The sequence below is a fragment of the Entelurus aequoreus genome, linkage group LG17 (assembly GCF_033978785.1).
Source record: "Entelurus aequoreus isolate RoL-2023_Sb linkage group LG17, RoL_Eaeq_v1.1, whole genome shotgun sequence".
Taxonomy (NCBI): domain Eukaryota; kingdom Metazoa; phylum Chordata; class Actinopteri; order Syngnathiformes; family Syngnathidae; genus Entelurus; species Entelurus aequoreus.
Genome location: NC_084747.1, coordinates 44458412 through 44484335, shown reverse-complemented (window position 1 = coordinate 44484335; position 25924 = coordinate 44458412). Strand labels below are relative to the sequence as shown.

Here is a 25924-nt window from a genome sequence, read left to right as displayed (position 1 = left end):
GCGCCTTTCCCTGTGCACGCAAATGACGTAGCTCGCCCAGAGTGAATTGCCGTTTCGATTGAAGTGACATTTGGAAAGATCAGATTCCAATCGGATTCAGTCTAGCTCCTGATGTGGCCTGAATCTGAAGCAAAAAGATCAGATTTGAAGCATTTTGGAGCGTTTAGACTGGCAAAAAAATCATCAAAAAATTTGATTTGGTGTGCAGTGTAAACAGGGCCCATGAGTTGATTCCTAAGTTTTTATTTAATAGTTTCGAAATCCAATAAAAACATAAATAACACAGTGGCTCGAAACAAATCGCTTTCTACTGACATCAGAAGTCACCAAGATGATGACGTGTGTTTTCGTCCAAAGGCGATTGGTGGGATTCTTCTACATCAAACTCATCCAAACATGCCTTTAAGAACCTTGCTTTGTGCACGGCGGACAAAAAAGGGCCTTCCCTAAACTGTTCTAATAAAGTTTGACGCACACTATCGCCCAAACATGTCTTGCAAAGAAGACAAGGGGTACATCCTAATTTGTAGTGGATATACAACAGCGGCCCTCAGAGGCCACCAGGGCTGTAAGTTTGCAGCATAAATATGTTATCCTCTGCTGGGAGATTTACAGTCTGTGACTAAACAAGATAAAAAATGTAGACCACAATCCAAAGGAGGATCCTGGTTATCAAAAGCAGGCGGGCTGCTTCATACCGCCTCCAACCAAACCATTAAACACATACCACATGATGAAAGCAATAAGGCATTCAATCAAGTGGAAAACTGTTGGGAGTCAAACACCTGTATACACTAACTTCTGCTGAACATCATCCCACCTCAAAAGCTCTTCCTCGCCCTCATGGGGGCTTTCGAGGTACTGCAGATACAAATCGCATGACAAAACTGACCGATTGATTATGTAAACCAAAAAAAAAAGTGATATCTACTTTATGTGCAAAGTTGTGCACTATGACAGAGCGTAGTCCAACTATAATGTGCATAATAGTTCTACAAAAAAAAAGATACACAAAACATGAAAACAAAAGTGACCTTACAGTTGTCCCCCGTTTATTACTGTTAACTGATTCAAGATGACCACGATAAACAAATTACTGCGAAGTAGGAATCTTATGAATCAAATATTTTCATCACTAAATCAAAAAAACCTGTTTATCACCTTCTAAAAGTTTTTTTAACAGCCCTCTAGACATGAAATAACCCCCTTCAGTCACTTTACACACTTAATTTGATGTAGTAATGTGTGAGGCTGAGCAACTCCGTAGCCACAATACTGAACAGTGCTATGATTGGTTTAGTCTCCTAGTATTGATATTTTTACATAATTTTGCCATTTTGCAATGCGGTGAAGCTGCAATATTTGGCAAGGGTCAACTATAAATTGAACAAATTAAAATACAACATTATAAAGAAAAATGTATAACAAATCTTCACAATATTACATATATTTCTTTAATGCAATTCTAGATGCTTAAACTATACTAGATGCAATTCTAGATGCTTAAACTATACTATACTATACACTAACTTCATCCCACCTCAAGAGCTCTTCCTCACCCTCGTGGGGGCTTTCGAGGTACTGCAGATAAAAATCGCATGACAAAACTAAACGATTGATTATGTAAACAAACAAAAAAAGTGCTATCTATCTACCCTGTGGAGGCCTTTATGTGCAAAGTTGTGCACTATGATAGAGCGTAGTCTAACTATAATGTGTATTATTAATCTCAAAGAGCAGATAGCAGGTCGTCATCAGGTCCATTTGATTAATAACCGGCCTTCATTCATCACTAATGACCCTCTGTCTATTATTATCAGTACATAATGAGGTCTAAAAGAAGTATGTGTGCATGTGTATGCGCACACTCACTCTAATTGCATGCAGGCCCATCATCTAATGCATGCATTGATTCCATGCACAAATTCAAGCCATCGACATCTCACAGAGATGTTTTCTCGTGACCATAACTGGTCATAACTACACAACATGATGTTCATATCCTGTTCTGAACAACAGCCTGTTTGACTATGTGAATGATCTAATCTGCTGTATAATCTATCAGGGAGTTAGTGTCACAATTAAGATGCATTGCGTGATTGATTTGCTGCAATCAAATATCAGGATGTGTTATCCTGCTGTGATGCAATTGTCATATACAAGCCACGATGCGTTCCACTCAGAGGATTACTTCTCTCACTGATAAGAGCGCTGAAACAGTGCCAGTAAAAAGCCTGTGTGTATGTGGTTTCATTCATTACACTGCACAATATGCAGATTAGCATTCACGCTGATGCATCATCAAGGCAACAATACATTGTCATTTGACCTTAAAATAAAAACGTTTCAAGCATATCTATGGTACACTAGCATGTAATAAGGAGACACGCATCACTGGGGTTTCTGTGGCAACCCTTAAGCTACAAAAACAGTGAAAAAGACGTTACCTTACTGTTGCTTTAAAATAAGTTGTTTTTTTAGGTTTCAAGTTCTACAAAAAAAAGATACACAAAACATGAAAACAAAAGTGCCCTTACAGTTGTCCCCCGTTTATTACTGTTAACTGATTCAAGATGACCACGATAAACAAATTACTGCGAAGTAGGAATCGTTATGGATCAAATATTTTCATAACTAAATAAAAAAAAACTGTTTATCACCTTCTAAATGTTTTTTAACAGCCCTCTAGACATGAAATAACCCCCTTCAGTCACTTTACAAACTTAATCTGATGTAGTAATGTGTGAGGCTGAGCCACTCCATAGCCGCAATACTGAACAGTGCTATGATTGGTTTAGTCTCCTAGTATTGATATTTTTACATAATTTTTATGCTTGAAATGGCTTAACTTAAGCTAAAAAACAGGATGTGGTGAAGCCGCAATATTTGGCAAGGGTCAACTGTAAATTGAACAAATTAAAATACAACCTTATAAAGAAAAATGTATAACAAATATTCACAATATTACATATATATTTTTTAATGCAATTCTAGACGCTTAAACTTGGTGTAAATTGCGTTTTGGGGGTCTCAGCTTTGGTTGGTTGAAGTTTATTTCGAACAAGTATACAATTTTAGCACGATACATCACATACTTTTGCAGCATGTGCGAAAAGGAGTAGGAAAACGTAAAGCTTATTTGATCTTACCCCCTTTCCATTTCATAGCAACTACTAACACATATGTCCACTTCCTGTTCTCATTTTGTAACAATTTACATCGATGAATTCTAAATACAACAGTTCTCTTATAGTAACTAATTAAGTCAGTTCCGATTTACATAACATATTGTTTTCACCAAGTTCAAAACGATTACAAATATGTTTTATTGTGCTCTGTTCACACTTGTTAGAAAAGCCTCTTAAAATGTATCATATTAGTACATTGTTTGATTTTTATGCTTATCCATTCCATAATTTAATTTCACATACTGATATACTAAAGATTATTATTGTTGTACGTGCATAAAAATGTTTTAAGTTACATTTTTCTGTACAGTTATATTTACACCTTGAATGATATAATCTACATATAAAGCATGTAAAACAATAATAATTTTTAAAAAATCATACCAAGAATGAAATTCCACAGAATGATTGTCTAGGTCAGTGGTGTTCACACTACGGCCTGCGGGCCAAGTGCAGCCCGCCAGACTCTTCAGTGCGACCCACGGGACATCCCAAATTTAACAAGAAGATTGGCCCGTGCCGTGTTTTTGCCTATTGTTAGTACCCTGTGATATAAATCGGAGTAATATTGCCACCCTCTTGTGGGCAATGTTAGAATCAGCGGAAAATGCCTTTTAATTCTATAACCAACAAAGTAAGTCAACACAGTGTCACACATAACACACTCCTGCTCATTGAACATTATAAAACACATTCAAGCACTAAATATAATTTTAAATTATTCACACATAAATTCACTACAGTGCACGATGGGTGATATGCAAAACCCTCTCTTCAAACTTCCCCATGTTTGGCACATTTTCGCTGCTTTTGATTATAAAACTTTAAGGCGGTCGTCAGGGAAGTCAAAAGGTAGAAGTCAAACTTTCATATACTCTTAATATTCAACAGTTTATCGTTTAGACTTCATATTGCATCGTCGTCACGGTCTGATGTGGGTGGTGTGGTTGTTAAAGTTGAAGTAGTTGAAGTTATGTGTTGTTGTTCAGTCTACAATCGCTTGCTTTAATCAATGAAAACTTAAATATTTTTTTTGTACAATTCAATTGTCGTCAATCAACACACTGCTGTGTGGCGAAAAAAGCGTCTTAAAGTGTGTATTTGTGTGAGTGTGCGCGCGCGCGCGCATTTATATTACAGGGTATTGGCGATTGACCTCAAAAATATGGCTTTACTACATGTTGTACTGAATTCTTACATGTTTGGCAAACTTCCCTCGTCAGTTTGGTATGAAATTAATGTGTAGACCTTAAGCATCGCGATCACAGATTACGTGTAAAAACAGCTGTGTAAACGGGATCATAGATCACTGAGACCGCACACAGTTGTAATAAATAATAAAAACAACTGAAGTTACTGTAGTGATTTCGATATCTAATTTATTTACATTACACCAGTGGTGTGCCCTCAGGGCCAGCAAGGCCTTTTCTGCTGGCCTAACATAACCAGAAATCATGATCATAATTAAAGATACAATTATTTTTAAATTTACTTTCCCTAAATATCTAAAAGGTATAAAATGTATTTCCGTGAGAGCCATATAATGTTTTTTAACACTGAATACAACTAAATGCATGCATTTTTAAGTAAAACCAAAAATTTTTAGAGTTTAATTAGTCTCTTACTCTTTTTAATAACATTGTTATTCTGAAGCTAACCAATAATAAATAAAATACTTCAGAATCAGAAGTACTTTGCGACTTCTTGAACAGGTGCGGTAGAAAACGGACGGATGGATTAAAATGCATGATAATGTTTTATATTTTCAACGTTACCAGCGTAATTATTTATTACTTACCGTGTTAAGCAATGTCAGCTAAGATTTATCTGAGAGCCAGATGCAGTCATCAAAAGAGCCACAGTTACCCTACCCCAGGTATAGGGTATATAAATATTAATAATAATAATAAATTACATTTTATATCGCGCTTTTCTATTATTAGATACTCAAAGCACTCACAGAGAAGTGGGAACCCATCATTCATTCACACCTGGTTGTGGTAAGCTACATTTGTAGCCACATGCAGCTGCCCTGGGGTAGACTGACGGAAACGAGGCTTCCAGTTTGCGGGTACAACCCCTCCGACCACCACCTATCATTCATTCATTCACCAGAGTGAGCGGCACCGGGGGCAAGGGTGAAGTGTCCTGCCCAAGGACACAACGGCAGCGATTTGGATGTCAAGAGGCGGGGAGCGAACCTGCAACCCTCAGGTTCCTGGCATGGCCCAGGCCCAATTTTTTTAGCCCATTGCGGCCTCCAAGTCTATAAGTTTGGACACCCCTGGTCTAGATATACACTACCGTTCAAAAGTTTGGGGTCACCCAAACAATTTTGTGGAATAGCCTTCATTTCTAAGAACAAGAATAGACTGTCGAGTTTCAGATGAAAGTTCTCTTTTTCTGGCCATTTTGAGCGTTTAATTGACCCCACAAATGTGATGCTCCAAAAACTCAATCTGCTCAAAGGAAGGTCAGTTTTGTAGCTTCTGTAATGAGCTAAACTGTTTTCAGATGTGTGAACATGATTGCACAAGGGTTTTCTAATCATCAATTAGCCTTCTGAGCCAATGAGCAAACACATTGTACCATTAGAACACTGGAGTGATAGTTGCTGGAAATGGGCCTCTATACACCAATGTAGATATTGCACCAAAAACCAGACATTTGCAGCTAGAATAATCATTTACCACATTAGCAATGTATAGAGTGTATTTCTTTAAAGTTAAGACTAGTTTAAAGTTATCTTCATTGAAAAGTACAGTGCTTTTTCTTAAAAAATAAGGACATTTCAATGTGACCCCAAACTTTTGAACGGTAGTGTATGTAATTCTAATATACAGTGTGCGTGGAGGCCGGTAAAATGAACTAACTTTAACTTTTGTTTTTTATCTATTTGTTAGCATGAAGAATGGAAAACATAACGTCATGACTTTTCCACTAGGATGTGTCAAAGTTCAGACTCGCTGTTTTTGACTGTCCTTGGTGAGTAATGTAATGTTGCCCAATTTAAGCACTATGTGGCTAACAGCGCCCTCTACTGACATGACTCAGGGTAATAATGTGCTGCTTTAGATGCACGTTAAGCCAATCAATAGCATTAAACAGACAATTACTCATCTCATTATTTGAAATGAAGCTCTAGCTCCTCTTTAACGTATTTCTCCAAAGATTTGTTTGTGTGCATCTGCAGCCAAATTAAGAATGTTAATAAACAACCACGGAGGCTGCACCTCCAGGACATTACTACACTCACATACCTTTACACTGCTTGCAGGGAAAGTTGCAGTCAGTCAACGTCCACTAAGAAGTGAAGACATTTTTAAAGAGAAAGCAAGATGAAGAACGTGAAGAAGCACTTGTGCTCAATGCTGCGTGTGGTGATGCCCTGCTTTGGCTTTGCGTTGATTTGCATGGGCGCCTACCTGCTGTCCCAACAGGGCGGCAACGACGACGTAGACTCATGGGCACTCATCCTTGCTTACGTCCTGATGGTGTCAGGCTTCCTGGCCATCTTTGTCGGCGTCATTTGGAGCTTCTGCCACCACATGAAGAGCAAAGTGTATCGGAGGAGAAGACTACAACACGACATCCAAGTGTACACCATTGAGAGGTCGGTGACCTGCAATAGCTTCTAGGTCGAAATAAATTATTTATCAAAATAAATACAAATGTAATTCATAATTCCTTACCTCATTTATCTTTTAACAACAATCCTAAGCCACCCAGACATGATTTACTATGTAACTCTAACAACTGAAATACAACATATATCTATTTTGATAGCTAACAGGTGCAATCGTGCGACGGTGATCAACAGATTTACTTCAATTTCCGGTTTACGTCACTTATCGCGACCACTTGTTTTTTTTTAAATTAAACAATACATTTTTCTGTACAGTTATATTTACACCTTGAATGATATAATCTACATACAAAGCATGTAAAACAATAATAATAATTTTAAAAAAAAAATCATACTAAGAATTAGAGATGTCCGATATTATCGGACATCTCTAAATGCTTTAAAAATGTAATATCAGAAATGATCGGTATCGTTTTTTTTATTATCGGTAACGTTTTTTTTATTTTTTTATTTTTTATTAAATCAACATAAAAAACACAAGATACACTTACAATTAGTGCACCAACCCAAAAAACCTCCCTCCCCCATTTACACTCATGCACACTCATTCACACAAAAGGGTTGTTTCTTTCTGTTATTAATATTCTGGTTCCTACATTAAATATCAATATATATCAATACAGTCTGCAAGGGATAAGTCCGTAAGCACACATGATTGTGCGTGCTGCTGGTCCACTAATAGTACTAACCTTTAACAGTTAATTTGACTCATTTTCATTAATTACTAGTTTCTATGTAACTGTTTTTATATTGTTTTACTTTCTTTTTTATTCAAGAAAATGTTTTTAATTTATTTATCTTATATTATTTTATTATTATTTTTAAAAAGGACATTATTAATTTTTTTTAAAAAGGACCTTATCTTCACCATACCTGGTTGTCCAAATTAGGCATGATAATGTGTTAATTCCACGACTGTATATATCGGTATCGGTTGATATCGGTATCGGTAATTAAGAGTTGGACAATATCGGAATATCTGATATCGGTAAAAAAGCCATTATCGGACATCCCTACTAAGAATTAATGATTTGACATTTTGTTTGTCTAGGTCAGTATTCACACTACGGCCTGCGGGCCAAGTCCAGCCCGCCAGATTCTTCAGTGCGACCCACGAGACATCCCAAATTTAACAAGAAGATTGGCCCGCGGCGTGTTTTTGCCTATTGTTAGTACTAGGGATGTCCGATAATGGCTTTTTGCCGATATCCGATATTCCGATATTGTCCAACTCTTTAATTACCGATACCGATATCAACCGATACCGATATATACAGTCGTGGAATTAACACATTATTATGCCTAATTTGGACAACCAGGTATGGTTAAAAAATAATAAAATAAAATAAGATAAATAAATTAAAAACATTTTCTTGAATAAAAAAGAAAGTAAAACAATATAAAAACAGTTACATAGAAACTAGTAATTAATGAAAATGAGTCAAATTAACTGTTAAAGGTTAGTACTATTAGTGGACCAGCAGCACGCACAATCATGTGTGCTTACGGACTGTATTCTTTGCAGACTGTATTGATCTATATTGATATATAATGTAGGAAACAAAATATTAATAACAGAAAGAAACAACCCTTTTGTGTGAATGAGTCAAACTCAAATGGGGGAGGGAGGCTTTTTGGGTTGGTGCACTTATTGTAAGTGTATCTTGTGTTTTTTATGTTGATTTAATAAATAAAAAAATAAGTAAAATTTAAAAAACGATACTGATAATAAAAAAAACGATACCGATAATTTACGATTTTACATTTTAAAGCATTATCGGCCGATACATCTCTACTAAGAATTAAATTGCACAAATTGACATTTCGTTTGTCTAGGTCAGTGGTGTTCACACTACGGCCTTCGGGCCAAGTGCAGCCCGCCAGACTCTTCAGTGCGACCCACGATACATCCCAAATTTAACAAGAAGATTGGCCCGCGGCGTGTTTTTGCCTATTGTTAGTACCCTATGACAGTGTTTTTCAACCACTGTGCGGATACAGTCTGGTGTGCCGTGGGAGATTATCTAATTTCACCTATTTGGGTTAAAAATATTTTTTGCAAACCCGTAATTATAGTCTGCAAAATATGTGTGGTTGTTGAGTGTCGGTGCTGTCTAGAGCTCGGCAGAGTAACCGTGTAATACTCTACCATATCAGTAGGTGGCAGCCGGTAGCTACCGTATTTTTCGGAGTATAAGTCGCTCCGGAGTATAAGTCGCACTGGCTGAAAATGCATAATAAAGAAGGAATAAAACATATATAAGTTGCACTGGAGTATAAGTTGCACTTTTGGGGGAAATTTATTTGATAAAACCCAACACCAACAATAGACATTTGAAAGGCAATTTAAAATAAATAAAGAATAGTGAACAACAGGCTGAATAAGTGTACGTTATATGACGCATAAATAACCAACTGAGAACGTGCCTGGTATGTTAACGTAACATATTATGGTAAGAGTCATTCAAATAACTATAACATATAGAACATGCTATAGGTTTACCAAACAATCTGTCACTCCTAATCGCTAAATCCCATGAAATCTTATACGTCTAGTCTCTTACGTGAATGAGCAAAATAATATTATTTGATATTTTACGGTAATGTGTTAATAATTTCACACATAAGTCGCTCCTGACTACAAGTCACACCCCCGGCCAAACTATAAAAAAAACCTGCGACTTATATTCCGAAAAATACAGTAATTTCTTTGTAGATGTCGGAAACAGCGGGAGGCAGCGTGCAGGTAAAAAGGTATCTAATGCTTGAACCAAAAATAAACAAAAGTTGAGTGCCCCTAAGAAAAGGCATCGAAGCTTAGGGAAGGCTATGCATAACGAAACTAAAACTGAACTGGCTACAAAGTAAACAAAAACAGAATGCTGGACGACAGCAAAGACTTACTGTGGAGCAAAGACGGTGTCCACAATGTACATCCAAACATGACGTGCCTTGGCTCAAAAAAGGTTGAAAAACACTGCCCTATGATATAAATCGGAGTAATATTGCCACCCTCTTGTGGGCAATGTTTCTACCGTTTGTCCCTTTCGGAGTCACGGGGGGTGCTGGAGCCTGTCTCAGCTGCATTCGGGCGGTAGGCGGGGTACACCCTGGACAAGTCGCCACCTCATCGCAGGGCCAACACAGATAGACAGACAACATTCACATTCACACACTAGGGACAATTTAGTGTTGCCAATCAACCTATCCCCAGGTGCATGTCTTTGGAGGTGGGAGGAAGCCGGAGTACCCGGAGGGAACCAACGCAGTTACGGACATGACTCGACCATTTGTGTTTTTTATTCATCTGTGACTAATCCAAACGAGAAAAAGGAAATAAATGTTCACCAAAAAGTACAGTGAACATATCCTGAATAGTACAAAAATATAGCCAACTTGCAATCGAAATATTGTCCATGATATCAGATGTGATTAACCACCCGTTGTTCTATTTGAATACACTATAGAAGACCCAACTCCTTCCCCCCCGCCTATGAGGAGTCCCAGGGGAGCCACCAGAGTCCACATCCAGGGGAAGAACTGGTCCTGGAGGAGGTGCAGGTGATCTTGGGCTTGGCACCTCCACTCTACAGCCAGGACAGCGCTCAGAGTCCAGACTGCACATGGAGCTGGGAGCAGCCGCCTCCTTACAGTCTGTATCCTGAGGAGAGGACTGAGGCTTCCTTCGGGATGTGTGGATGAGAGAGAGCGGGGTCCACAGAATGAAGGAAGAGTTCCACACATGCATGATGCACCCCCAAGTGGCTAAGGCTGGGCATCTGCACAATAGTGCCGAGAGATGTGGTTACACGACATGACATTAGGCACACATGGTCGATCCAAGGACAGCCAGAGAGCATCAAGACATTGACACTGACTTGTTTGTGTTTCTATTGTTTGTATAAGGTAATAGTACATGTACACATGGTTGCTTCTCCTTTTTCTGGAGTGTGTCATGTCATGCTGGACAGTTTACCAATAAACAACATTTTCAGATTTTTGTGAGAATATTCCACCATCAACTGACTTTTATGTTCACCATAATACTAGTTGCAAATGAATGGATAATGTCTCTGATGACTGAATCACATCATCTAGTCCTAACAACCTGTTTTAATAGGGGATGGAGTCGTTCTACCACCGTTTAAAAGTTCAAAGCAATAAAACATGACTAGAGGAGACCCAAAAACCTTTTAGAACTTTAGTACTGCTAGATATCACAGTCTTTTCAGTAGAACATAGTCAGGTTTGCATTGAAATTTGGGTACCATTATATGTATACAGTCGTGGTCAAAAGTTTACATACACTTGTAAAGAGCATAATGTCATGGCTGTCTTGAGTTTCCAATCATTTCTACAACTCTTATTTTTTTGTGAAAGAGTGATTGGAGCACATACTTGTTGGTCACAAAAAACAATCATGAAGTTTGGTTCTTTTATGAATTTATTATGGGTCTACTGAAAATGTGACCAAATCTGCTGGGTCAAAAGTATACCACTCCTCTTGACAAAATTGGTGCAGTTCAGCTAAATGTGTTGGTTTTCTGATATGGACTTGTTTCTTCAGCATTGTCCATACTTCAGTCAGGACTTTGGGACTTTGGGAAGGCCATTCTAAAACCTTAATTCTAGCCTGATTGAGCTCAATTTTTGTTTCATCTGACATCACACGGACAAAGATAAGACCTGGAGGAAAGTTCTGTGGTCAGATGAAACAAAAATTGAGCTTTTTGGCCACGATACCCAGCAATATGTTTGGAGGAGAAAAGGTGAGGCCTTTAATCCCAGGAACACCATTCCTACCATCAAGCATGGTGGTGGTAGTATTATGCTCTGGGCCTGTTTTGCTGCCAATGGAACTGGTGCTTTACAGAGAGTAAATGGGACAATGAAAAAGGATGATTACCTCCAAATTCTTCAAGACAGTATATATATATATACATACACTACCGTTCAAAAGTTTGGGGTCACATTGAAATGTCCTTATTTTTGTAGGAAAAGCACTGTACTTTTCAATGAAGATAACTTTAAACTAGTCTTAACTTTAAAGAAATACACTCTATACATTGCTAATGTGGTAAATGACTATTCTAGCTGCAAATGTCTGGTTTTTGGTGCAATATCTACATAGGTGTATAGAGGCCCATTTCCAGCAACTATCACTCCAGTGTTCTAATGGTACAATGTGTTTGCTCAGTGGCTTAGAAGGCTAATTGATGATTAGAAAACCCTTGTGCAATCATGTTCACACATCTGAAGACAGTTTAGCTCGTTACAGAAGCTACAAAACTGACCTTCCTTTGAGCAGATTGAGTTTCTGGAGCATCACATTTGTGGGGTCAATTAAACGCTCAAAATGGCCAGAAAAAGAGAACTTTCATCTGAAACTCGACAGTCTATTCTTGTTCTTAGAAATGAAGGCTATTCCACAAAATTGTTTGGGTGACCCCAAACTTTTGAACGGTAGTATATATATATATATATATATATATATATATATATATATATATATATATATATATATATATATATATATATATATATATATATATATATATATATATATACATATATATATATATACATATACATATATATATATATATATATATATATATATATATATATATATATATATATATATATATTTGTGTGTGTGTGTGTGTGTGTGTGTGTGTGTGTGTGTGTGTGTGTGTGTGTGTGTGTGTGTGTGTGTGTGTGTGTGTGTGAGAGTGCACTAAACTAACCCTTAATACTTTTCAACATAGTTACAGACTCACAGCTAATCAAAATTATCTACAAAAATATATTTTTTCATTTAGTGATTTAAGTATGTAATTTGAAATATTAAAAAGATATATTGGACATTTTGGGGATTTGAATCTTTGGGCACCATTCGATTTGATTCTTTTTGGGGTAACATTTTGATCGACAAACAATTCTCGATTCAAAATGATTCTCGATTCATAATCAATACTTTTTTTTAATAACACTGGATGCCAGTTCTATGATTAACTACATTCCTCCATAAAATAGACAAACAGCTTTGATAAATGTTTGTATTACTTACTTATCTGTTGAAGAGGTTCATTTAGCCTACTAATGTGTATTTACAAATGGTTGATTTATATAGGCTATATAAATCAACCATTTATAAATACTTACTTATCTGTACAGCAAATATGGGCATCAACATCACAAATATGATTTGCTTGGCTGGAAAGGACAGATTTGAAAAAATATATATATATATATATATTTTTTAAATTATTAATTAATTAGGAATTGATACAAATAAGAATTGGGATTCATTCAAAATTGACTTTCTTTTTACACCCATTCTTTTTTTGCATGGTTGACTAGTGACTCATTTTTGTGACTGAGTTTGCCACTGATTCTAATCCAGGCACTTCAGACATAGCCTGTGCTATTGTAAAAAAAAAAAAAAATTGTAAAAGTCTTGACGGTGCAATAAGTAGCTGGTAAAGAAGGAGTTGACCGTGTGAAGACATTTGTGCGTATATCCACTGGCACATCCTCAACTCATAACCACGGCAATCAGCGTGTTTACAAGTTCCTGTTCTCAGTGTCAATTTCAGGCCTCGTAAAGATCAACACTGTTTTTCTTATCTTCAAGCGGAACCTTTTGACTTTCTACTGCACAAGCCTTTGCTGTATCTAAAGCATGGAAAACCCTATACAAAATATGTTCACTAGAGCCCAAACACCAAAAGGCACACAAAAAAACATAATTGAGAAATATCATAAATATGAATGAAGTATTTTTGCATCCTATCAAATTTTGATATACAAGGCACTCCGAATTGATTTGGCAAGGATTTATTAGTGATGCATTGCCTGATTTGATACTATAGTGTTTCATATAGTGGGGCATACAAACAACATGGGAAAAGTGTGGAAACAGACGCTTTAGCATGAAGGTTTGTTAATATTTCCCCAATAAACTCAATAAAAGATGAAATAGAAGGCCCATGCACATTGATGAATATGCTATTTGTCATGATGCATCCATAATTAAATAGCTCCCTGTTGATGGTTATAAGTGACACACGAGATAGTGGTCACTAATTAGTCTTTTTTGTTATTTTTACTCCAAAGAGTTGAAAGTAAGCGCCTCAGTGGGCGTGCACGGAATGAAGCTGCAGAGGACACATGGAAAGCAGGGAGATGCAAAAAAGTGTTTTCTACTCATGTGATAACGTTAGGGCCACTGCTTCCCGTCCTCTCGTGAATGTTGGAGATCTTGAGTGCGATGGCGATGAGAGGACCCAGCACCACCTGCAGTGACACACCAATTGGTAGGGGAGTGTTTGATGATGATGAACATTCATTATTCATAAGAAGTCTAAGAAATCCTGCACGCTTAATGCAACAACCGCTGAAACTTCCAGTATAACTTTTAGTGACTGTAAGTAGTTAGTTAATTTTATGTAAATTATGTCAATTTAATATATTTTATTTGCTACATTTTTTCTTTGCCATTTGAATTGAACTGATTTAATGTAATTTTTTGTTAATTGTTAAAAAAGGTAACATTTAGATTTATGATTTTTTAAATTTTGATCAAAGAGTTTTCAACAAATTACATTTTACATGCAAGTGTAAGCCACTGTGACACTATTGTTCATTTTTTAAATGTTTTTATCTTTTTATAAATGGCTGCGATGATAATGCCAATGAGGAATTTCTAATCACTGCTATATATGAATTATTATTAATATTGATACTGTTGTTGATATTATTCATTTTTGTTTGACTACTTTTGGATTGTTTTGTGTCATTTTTTGTGTGTCCTCTCAATTGGTCTGTTGATTGCTATTCTGAATGTTGCTTGGCTGGAATTGCGTTATTATGGTATTATTGTGTATTATTTTGTTGGATTGATAAATCAAAAAAGAATAAATAAAAAAATAAAAAATTTGATTACATTATTTTATATTGTTATTAAAATAAATTATTTGTCAGTTGTACTGTAAATTGTATAAAAAACATTGGTCTTAATTTGCTGTAGCTAAATCAAACTCAATCAAACTTTATTCATACAGCACTTAGTGGCAACACAATGTGTTTTACACAGATAAAAGACAGAAACAAGAGAATAAAACACACACATACACACACACACACACACAAACACACACACCCACACATACACACACACACAGCACTGTTGACAATAACAAAACATGGTATTATTTGCTATAGATAAACGAGTTATTCTCAAATAGTGGGGCAGGTGTAGAGCGATGCCGCAAGAGACCCCAGCGAACATGCTTTATCAGTATCATGTAGTATCATAGAGACGTGCGGTTCGATACTGAAACACCGATAACGCTGATACCAGATCTTTATGCTACAATATTGATTGTCAAATCAAAATATCAATACTTTCGATACTTCAATTATTTGAGATAATGTAATTACAATGTAATTATCTCAATAATTACATTAATTAACAGGAACTCTGTGTAAAGTAACTAAATCACTGAGATCTTGTCTAAATAAAACGTGATTCCTGGGAACTACTTTTTCTTCCGCCTACAGGTAGGTATGTACGTAATGCGCAAGTGCAGCGGCACACTGTGCCGTGCTTAGTCATCCGGTCTGTCATTTGTTTATTTAAGAAAACTACTAGCAATTATAATGAGTTACTCAGTATTATAAAACAGCAAGTGTATGTATCATTTTATTGTAGGCTATTTGGAGACTCTACATACAGAGTTGAATGTGATAAGACAACGCATTCAGTGCAGAACAACGTCATCATTTGTTTAGCCCTGTGATTTTATATTGTTTGAAGATGATTCCCCAAGAGCAGCAACACTTACAATACAATACTTTTGGAATTTGACCAGACACATTAGGTATTTTTGCACAAAGTATCGTTATCGGATCATTATTGTGACGATCTGTCACATTCACATCTTGTTATGTTTCCTTACTTTGTGTTTATTTCCTGTCAGCGCTCTTATTTTACTTCCACTTCCTGGTCTGCGACACCACCTGTCTCCCACATACAACACTGTCCTTTCAACCATAAGACAAAAGGCAATTTAGCCTCCGACAAATAACAGGAATTAGAAACATTCTGGTCACAGAAGGTTTACCAGAAACCCATTTGTGCCATTTGTTTACAACTGAATGGAATGCTTACGTGGGGGATTTAGACTATTTTGGACTGATAATAGTCGATCCACAGCAATCGTTCTGCTGCACAATACCTCAATGCTACCATTTCAATGACTGTCGTTGGCTTTGACAGTTAGGATTGCTCGTTTACATCAAAACAGTTGTTTTTCTTACTTCGATCGGACGAAACCATCCTTGTCCAGGCACACACTCCTGGTTTTTTGGAGTATAAATATTTGGGGATTTGGCACCAACCGTTGGACTTGATCTGACTAATCTAAGTCTATGAGCACGAACTGGTGAAGCCTACTCGGATGAGAGGCGAAACGTCTTCCAAGACAAACCAAACAGTCCAGTTACGAACGATTGAACGCCCTGAGATGAAAACGACCTGGATGGATGAAAACCTTCATAGGTATAAATCTTAATAAAGTTGTTATTTGTTGAAACTTCATCTATATTTCTTTTTTCGTTTGTTTTCTTTAATGTTAATAAGAATTCAAATGTTATGCAGGGGTGTACTTATTACAAATTTAAAAACAAATGATACTACTTATAGTAGCGGCGGCGTGTGAAAGGGAACAAAATGTTTTCTTCTTCCTAGGGGGGCGTAACAGAAAATAAATGAGAAGCAGTGCAACAAACACTAGTAGCAACCTCTGCTCAATCTGATCAAATGCGTGTAATATTGTAGAGGACCACAACGGCTCCCACAAGGCATCTTCAATCTGCACGTGGATGAAATCACAGACTGTAGTTTTGCTGTTTACTGCCAAATATGGTACAAACATACATGGGTAGATCCATGTTTTTATTGTATTACATTCTGGTTTACTTTCTTTCTTTCTAGTTTATTTACTGTGTGTACTTAAATGTCATACCATGTCAACATGAACTGTAAGTGTGATCCAGTGTAGTTCTACAACCATTATAATAAACATATTCTTAACCAGAACACCTCTCTGACAATGTCAATCACTTAATTTTGTAGAAGAATATTGTTTTTATAATCTACTGTCTCATTAGATTGTGCAGGTGTACCTAATATTGTGGCTCCAGTAACTATAGGTCAACAACAATTTGTACCACAATAACATCCGTCTGCTCTTTGCTTTGTTGTGTAAGGCAGCACGTATAGATACTGTTGTTACTTACGCAGATGGATAGTGATAAGGGCAACATGCAGATAAACAGATAGTTGTTTAGATTATAGGTTAGCTAGTTGTCATGACGTAACATCCTACAGCCCTGTAAAAACATGCATTTTATAGAGGCAATTACCTAGTTTGTCAGCTGGTTCTTGTTATGGTGCAACATGCATGACATCAGGGACATGACAGTGTGAAAAAAATAAATGAGAAGAAAAGTACATCAATGACTGCTGCAGAGTTGGTAAAAGGTTGATCTTTGAACAGATTATTGGAGAATTGAAGAACGGATTATTAATACGTTGTTATGTTGGGTGGTGGGCTGGCACATGCTTAGCCATTTTGTTAAGTTAGTGCCTGCAGTACTACACAACAAGCCGGTATTGCTAATTGTGGCGACCCAATGACAAATGGAGGTGATACATGGTACAATGAGGCATGTCAGCAGTCTCACACAAACACACACATACACTGGAACAGTTCAAAAGTACGCAATTTTGGTCGGTTATGTACATTGTTGTTCTTTTTAACACCCCAGAACACCATATATCCCAGGGATGTCAAACATGCGGCTCGCGAATAGGTTCAATCCGGCCCGCGGGATAAGTTTGCTAAGTGTAAAATTGAGCTGCATTTTTAGATTAAAGAAACTGCTGTTCTAAATGTGTCCACTGGATGTCGCAGTAGCAATTCTGTTAGGCAAGCAAATAGTTTACACCGGGGTGAGCAAGTATACAGAGCAAGAGGTACACGGTAAAGTGGGGCTTTAAAACAAACAGGAGTAAAACAAACACTTAAAATACTGCATGACACACTGCACATTGATATAGTTCTGTGAAAATGATTGTCTTCTGTGCAAATTGAAAGAAAGTGAATAATGGAAATGAAAAATGAGGTAGTTAAAACATAGAATATTTTTTATTCATGTTTTATTTTATTTTTTGTTCAATCCTAGACGGGCTGTGACTTAAAGTTTTTTCTTTAAATTTTTTCTTCAGAATTTAACTAACTTAAAGTGTTTTGTGAAGAGGATTATTTGCTTGTTCTATTTTGGGCCAAAGTAAAACAAAGAAAACAATATGAACTTGTCCTAGTTGTATGTTTAAGTTATCATGCCATGATTTTACTCGTCCGGCCCACATGGGAATAGGTTTGCGGCCCCTGAGCTAAAATGACTTTGACACCCCTGATATATCCCAATAAATCAGCATTGTGATTTATCAGTTGGGGTTCTTACAAAAATATCTTAGAAAATAAAACCTAAAAATGTGTCAAACTCAAGGCCCGGGGGCCATATCTGGCCTACCTACACTTGTATATGGTCCGCAAAAGCCTGGAATTAATATGCATTTTCTTTTTTTTTTTGTCAAAATGTCCATTTTGACAGAAAAAATAAGACACAAACTGCATGCAATTTTTATATCTTTCAAATTCTACCTAATATTGCACAAATATTATATTACCATACATTTCAAACATCTTTTGTTCAAATAAAAATAAAATATCTTGAATAAATATCTTGAATATCGGCTGGACTTATGATTTTAAAGCAAGTTAAAATTTTACACTGTAAAAATTGTGTTGACGGTTTAAAACTGGTAGCTCAGTAGCCAGAATTTTACCATAAAAAAAACAAAGAAAACATGTGGTATTGTTTTCCATTTACAGTAATACACCGTAAAAACAACAACCATAGATTTAAAGTAAAAACAGTGCTACTGTTTTACCATTTACAGTATATATAGTAAAAAAAAAACGGTAGAATTTTGGCAACTGAACTGTCAGTTTTCTACTGTCAAATCCACAGATTTTGTTTTACAGTCTACGTAAAAATATATATAATAATCGATAATTGTGTAATGAGGCATGTTATATTCATATGTTATTCACTGTCACAAGCGGCCCTCTGAGGGCATCCATAACTGCGATGTGGCCCTCAATGAAAACGAGTTTGACAACCCTGCTTATAGTGTGCACGGGTTCGTCCCGTGTCAGGTCAAACGAACGGTTCTGAGTTTTTTCATAAACCGTTCCATTCCTAACACACACACACACACATAATCATACTCTGTACCTGTGTCTCTCTGTTGTGTCTCTCAGGGTCTCTCTCAAAGCTCTCTGCATAGATGCGGATGGTGGCGCCCATCCCACCGCCGCTTCCGCTCATCCTGAACACCAGTCGAGACGCATCATTAAAGACGATTCTCAAACCCTGGGGAAAATAAACATGCCATTATTGGATGGACAGGTTTAGTTTTTTATGAAATCAGTTATGTGTTTAGGCAGAGATCCCAAAGTGAGGAAAAAATGTAATACAGTCTCCAGTTGGGAGATTTCTGCTCACCAAAGACTACCAACTCTTAGCATAGGGACTAAAAATCAATACATTTTGTGTTTAGCAACCTTAGCAAGTTTAAAGAATATGTTTTTTTTTCTCAAGCTGCTGTGGCTTTCTTCTCCACAGTTTTTAAGGCAAGAAAGCATGAGTTTTGGTCCCCCTTGAAAACAAAATTCTGCATCTCAAGGGCCTATCCTAAATAGACATTTAGAGTGCAATAGCAGCAAACGCCCACTAGATGTCCCTAGCACCGAGGGACCCACAAAAATACAGTCAGTATTCAAGGCTGACAGTATTATACATACTTTCAGTGATAACTACTTAATAATGCCAGTATTTTTCCTACTAAAGAAACTCTCAACTGACATTTATTTATAAATAAACTTAAGTATATTGTAAAATATTGATGTTTTGTGCTAACATGTTTAAGGATAAAAGAGATTATACAGAAAAACAAACAAAAAAAATTCATCATTTAGAACTGTGTTTCTTAACTATTGGCCAAAAAATATCTGTTTCTCTGCTGTGGTCTGCAGTAGTACTCAGTTGTAATACACTTTTCCACCACTTGTGGCAGTAATGACAATTTCAAACAAACAGAAGACGTCTGGAGCTAAAGTCATCAAAGTTTCTTAAGCGCATAAAATATGACTAACGTGGTTAAGCTGTATTTTCATTTGCACTTTAATTTTATTCACCGTTTATTCAAGAAATATATATTTATTATTCATTATTTTAGTGACAATGAATTAATTTTATCCCTGTGTAATTGTATGTAAATTCATTTTCATGAATCCCTTCTTTTGCAGTATATTCGATTAGTACTTATTTTTATAATCAGCCTGACCTAAAGCCTTGATAACGATCTTTGTGATTAATGCATGGTTTCATATCATTTAACAGGGTTTATATTAAGTAAGTAGGTAAGATATAAGTATTGAATACCATTAAAATGAAGAGTAAGATTACTAATTCCCTGTTAATATTTGAGCCGGCCCCTCTGTAGTGGAAGAGTCTGGCCTCAAAGTCAAAAAGATTAAGAACCTCTGATTTAGAACACATTGTGGTCAATACTGGCCCGAGAGTTGGTGGGCGGCCGAGGGTGGAGTCGGCTCTCTTGGTTGCTTTGTTGGGTCTGCTCCTGTCTCTGGCCATGCTCCCCTCCACCCCAGCAGACGATGGCGTGGAACACCGCAGAGGCCACCAAAGTGTATACGTTTTTTATTGTTGTTGTTTTAACTTTTGTGACTGTGTGTAGAAGAGGCTGGTTGCATCAGCTCTGCTCTTTTAATGTCCTTTGTTTTCTTTGATGTTTCCCTCTTACACACATGTTTATGTGTGCTATGGCTATGAGGACCTGGATCTTCTCTCCAGGGGCCCAGGCTTAGACTACTTTTTTTTTTCTAACCCCCGACCCCCCAGCGCTTACTTGTTTCTTACCTTTTTTGTAAGGGGCACCGGAAGTTGGCAGACCCGTCAGCGATCCTGTTCTGTCTCCCTGTAATGTTTGTCAGCTCTTGAATGGGATTGTGCTGAAAATCTTAATTTCCCCTCAGGGATTATTAAAGTATTTCTGATTCTGATTCTGATTTGCTAACTTTACACTATCAAAACATACACTTCGGCTTGTCAAAGATCTTCTACAGTACATTTTACCTTGAATTGATTAACATGGACCCCGACTTAAACAAGTTGAAAAACTTATTCGGGTGTTACCATTTAGTGGTCAATTGTACGGAATATGTACTGTACTGTGCAATCTACTAATAAAAGTTTAAATTAATCAATCAAGGACAGGAGCATTCAGCTCTTCTGGAATCAACTGCAACAACCTTGGTCAAAGATCCTATATTACAGGGTAAGGAATGCTTCAATTGTGGGGCGGTATAGCTCGGTTGGTAGAGTGGCCGTGGCAGCAACTTGAGGGTTCCAGGTTCGAGCCCCGCTTCTGCCATCCTAGTCACTACCGTTGTGTCCTTGGTAAGGGTGTAACGGTATGTGTATTTGTATTGAACCGTTTCGGTACGGTTCGGAGGTGTACCGAACGAGTTTCCACACGGACATATTAAGTAGCGTACCGCACGTTGTGTAAACAATGCACACCGAGGCACAACACACGGCGTGCTAGCAGCGACCGGGGTAGGACAACATGCAAAAGCCAGAGCTGGAAGACCCTCCTGCCTCGTTAAGATCTCCCGTTTGGGAACATTTCGGCATTGCGGTGCGATACAACAATGGAGGACGGAGGTTTGCCGACATTGTTCAGCAGCAGTAGGGTAGGCTTCTGACAACACGTCAAACATGCTAACCCATTTGAAGCGTCACCACCCCCAAGTGAACATCGCTTCAACGAAGAGAAATACGAGCATTCAAGCAGCCTCTCCTCGGCGAGTCAGACAGGGCTAAAGCAATAACAATATGCCGTTGGTGTTTTTATAGCAGCAGATTTAAGACCATATTGCATTAAAAACTAGATTTTGACCCACTTCTATGGTGGAAGCACAATGAGCCCACATATCCTCTTACTGCCAAGTTAGCCAGGCACTATGTACTGTACTGTGCAATCTACTAATACAAGTCTCAATCAATCAATCAAAAAAAGCACTTTATATGTAGAAAGGTTTTGTTAAGAAACCATTCTGAGCCTTATCTTATTTAGTTTTTATTTGATATATGTTGACCACATTAACCCTGGCAATGGACCCTGTGTGTATATATATGTTATTGTTATCCTTCTTAGCATTCATGACTGCCTGCTGTTGCACTGATCAGCCTATTGGTGGCTCACATCCATCACACACAGAGCTATTTCGATTTTTGGGCAGAATTATTATAGTGTTCCCAATGTTAAAAGGATAAAGCCATTGTTTACAAGTTTGGTAAATAAATACCCAAAAAATTTATATTTTGTTGTTTTCTTACTGTACCGAAAATGAACCGAACCGTGACCTCTAAACCGAGGTACGTACCGAATTTTTGTGTACCGTTACACCCTTAGTCCTTGGGCAAGACACTTTACCCACCTTGCTCCCAGTGCCGCCCGTTTCACAATGTAAATCGCTTTGAATCACTAGAGAAAAGCGCTATATAAATATAATTCACTTCAATTCACTTCAATAGAAGCAGTGAAATCCAACATTGCTTACTACACAAACAGCACTGTATTCAAGTGCGGGACAGTGGCGAAAGGACGCTGGCCGTTGCCACGGTGATGATGGTCATAAAAGCAGCCACACTGCGAGGGCTTCGGCGTCACACAATATTTCGAATTAGAAACTTTTTCCATGTTGTGGTTTTAAAAAAAAAAAACAGACATTTTGATACCAATCTTACCTTATTAGTGTACCTAATAAAGTGTCCCACTGCCACTATTGTTTTATATGTCACTGAACTACATACATACAAGGTGTGTGTGTTACCATACGTGTGTGTGTGTGTGTGTGTGTGTGTGTGTGTGTGTGTGTGTGTGTGTGTGTGTGTGTGTGTGTGTGTGTGTGTGTGTGTGTGTGTGTGTGTGTGTGTGTGTGTGTGTGTGTGTGTGTGTGTGTGTGTGTGTTGTTTTTTTCTTGTCTCCTGGAGAGAGGAGACGACAGCTGATATAATTCCGGCCCGGTAGGAATGTGTGCTACAATAACACGCACATCGGGGGCGACTGGGCCTTGATGGGTATACCAGTGAGGTTAAAGCCACATTTGGGGATGGTAACCACGGTTACACTACTTTGTTGTCATTGGCCCCTTGACTGATGTTCCCCTCGCCGCTCCTGAGCTGTCGCACAACGTTGCCGGGAGTTGGTGCACGCATGTTTGTGCTTACACAAGGACAACTGCTGGTATACACACTACAGAACTGTGTGTGTGTGTGTGTGTGTGTGTGTGTGTGTGTGTGTGTGTGTGTGTGTGTGTGTGTGTGTGTGTGTGTGTGTGTGTGTGTGTGTGTGTGTGTGTGTGTGTGTGTGTGTGTGTGTGTGTGTGTGTGTGTGTGTGGCATATGTCAGGGTGGGGCGAATGTCAGCGGCAGACATTTCAAAAGAGACCCGACGGGAGTCAGCTGGGAGCAGGCCGAGGCGTGGACAGGAAGTGCGCACGTACATCAGTTGTGTTGGTGTGTTTACGCTTTAAAATGGAAGATATGCCGTCGTATCCAAACATGGATCCCCACAGATGAGACGACGTTACAGCAGAGTGGGTGGTCCGGCGTGTTAGAATGTGAGCATGATGAAGACACAAATGCCCCTTCCTCAAATAAACAATTAGATGGCTAGAAAATTGTCAGCGTGTAGACAAGTCTGTTAAATTCCCAATCAGATTTTAAAGAAGAGGTAAGAGATATTTGTTTTGGACTTAGATTTAGACAAACATTATTGATCCACAAGGGAAATTTTTCCACACAGTAGTTCAGTTACAAAGGATGGAAAGGGTAAGGATGGATAGGATAATGCAGGTATAAAGTAGACTAAAGATATAAAATATAACATACAGTCGTGGTCAAACGTTTACATACACTTGTAAAGAGCATAATGCTGTCTTGAGTTTCCAATAATTTCTAGTAGGGATGGTGTTCCTGGGATTAAAGGCCTCACCTTTTCTCCTTTTCTCTTGCTGGGTATTGTGGCCAAACAGCTCAATTATTGTTTCATCTGACCACAGAACTTTCCTCCAGAAGGTCTTATCTTTGTCCATGTGGTGTCAGATGACACAAAAATGGAGCTGTCTGGCCACAATACCTAGCAATATGTGTGGAGGAGACACATAGTAATTTTGATAGTAGGCTAATATAGCTAATATAGACACTTACATCATGTGTTACCTTCATTATAACACTTATACTGTATAAGACTTTTAATGTAATTTTGATAGTAGGCAAATATAGCTAATATAGACACTTTCATCATGTGTTGCCTTCATTATAAGATTTATATAAGACTTTTAATTTTTTGCGGCTTCAGACAGATTTGTTTTTGTATTTTTGGTCCAATATGCCTCTTTCAACATTTTGGGTTGCTGCCCCCTGGTTTAGGGCCACCATGATGCTATTCTCCTGACTATAGGACACCTCAATGATGGATGCTTTTGACCATGAATTGATTACGTGGACCCCGACTTAAACAAGTTGAAAAACTTATTCGGGTGTTACCATTTAGTGGTCAATTGTACGGAATATGTACTGAACTGTGCAATCTACTAATAAAAGTTTCAATCAATCAATCAATCAATCAAAAAACCTCCCTCCCTCCTCAACTACACCTGGAGTCGAACTTTTGCTTGCATGCAGAACGGCCGCAGGCCTATGGACACTACATCAACACACCAAAGACAATGGGCATATACACACACACCCCCCGCCCCCACCCCACGCCTTCACCACCGCTTGATTCCCCTTCGGGGTGATGGACGGCTGGCAGCGCTTCATAACAGCAGTCGACCTCCACGGCCCCAACCAACCCCCCCCCCTCTCTTGCGAGTTGTCGTGATTAAATGTAACGTGTTTATGTGTGCATGGCATGGAGGTTTTTTCCCACTCCAGACTAGGCCCCCTTAGGAGCCCAGTCGAAATTTTATTTTTTTACTCATCTTCTTCCCCAGCGTTTTACCTTTTTCCCATCTTTTACGGGGCGCCTCGTGGCGACCCATCAGCGTTCTTGTTCTAAAACCCTGTACACTGTTTGTTTGTCTAATCTTGAACGGGTTTGTGCTGAAAAAATAGTTTTGTTGTACTTGTGCAATGACAATAAAGTCCTATCCTATCCTATAACCCAGTGTACTATGGTGTTGATGTTGGGTGAAATTATTACATCTGGTTGCTTTATATAATTCCTAATAACATCGTCGTACAATGCTGCCCTCACCTGGTGTCTCGCCACCGTTCCGTCCACAGGGTCGATGTACTCAAAGTTGTCGGTCCTGTCCACGCTGTACACGTGATCTCCGACAGCGAACTTCTGGCTGATGAACGCTTTGTCCAAGATGACCGACTCCAGATCCCTCATCAGATAAAAGGAAGCGCGAGGGTCGAGGCCTTCGTAGTCAAACCTGACAAAGGCGAGACAGAAAACAGTACGATATGAGGATATTTTATTTTTAGTATACATGGCAATCAAATCAACCAATCAAACTTTATTTATAAAGCGCTTTTCATACATAAAAGAAATGCAACGCAAAGTGCTTTACAAAGTTAAAACAATACCCTGGTGACCCACATCCCCCATTATCTCATACGTGCGCACGGACACAGATACCACACACAAACATACACACCAAACATACACACACATGCAACTATGTGGACAAATGATTGCATGGCTGAGTACAGAGGAGACATGTGAGTAAACACTATCGCAGGAGCCATCAGACCATGGCTACCAGGACGCTGACACAAAAGCGCCCCCACAAGCACGGCCGATAACCCCTGAGGCAGGTGGCTCGTCTGAAGAACGTTGGAAAAAAATAATAAT

At 38.0% G+C, this 25924-nt stretch overlaps 2 protein-coding genes and 1 long non-coding RNA gene across 4 annotated transcripts in view; 1 reads left to right on the top strand and 2 right to left on the bottom strand.

The window, feature by feature from the left end:
* Positions 1-7014, bottom strand: part of LOC133632921 (uncharacterized) — a 93987-nt gene extending 86973 nt beyond the window's left edge. The window contains exons 1-2 of the long non-coding RNA XR_009821732.1: positions 6881-7014; positions 6614-6726 (exon numbers count right to left, since the gene is read on the bottom strand). This is a non-coding gene — a long non-coding RNA (uncharacterized LOC133632921). The remainder of the gene's footprint in view (positions 1-6613; positions 6727-6880) is intronic.
* Positions 5808-10844, top strand: LOC133632919 (transmembrane protein 252-like). Its single transcript, XM_062025745.1, has 4 exons — positions 5808-6005; positions 6092-6173; positions 6466-6801; positions 10302-10844. Exons 3-4 carry the CDS (start codon positions 6527-6529, stop codon positions 10534-10536), a joined length of 510 nt encoding a protein of 169 aa, XP_061881729.1. The 5' UTR covers positions 5808-6005; positions 6092-6173; positions 6466-6526; the 3' UTR covers positions 10537-10844.
* A 2815-nt stretch (positions 10845-13659) lies between these two features.
* pgm5 (phosphoglucomutase 5) overlaps positions 13660-25924 on the bottom strand; it is a 62940-nt gene continuing 50675 nt past the window's right edge. For both annotated transcript variants that reach the window (XM_062024261.1, XM_062024262.1), the window contains exons 10-12: positions 25319-25502; positions 19207-19344; positions 13660-14133 (exon numbers count right to left, since the gene is read on the bottom strand). In XM_062024261.1, the coding sequence (XP_061880245.1) occupies positions 14044-14133; positions 19207-19344; positions 25319-25502 (412 nt within the window). In that variant the 3' untranslated portion in view covers positions 13660-14043. The remainder of the gene's footprint in view (positions 14134-19206; positions 19345-25318; positions 25503-25924) is intronic.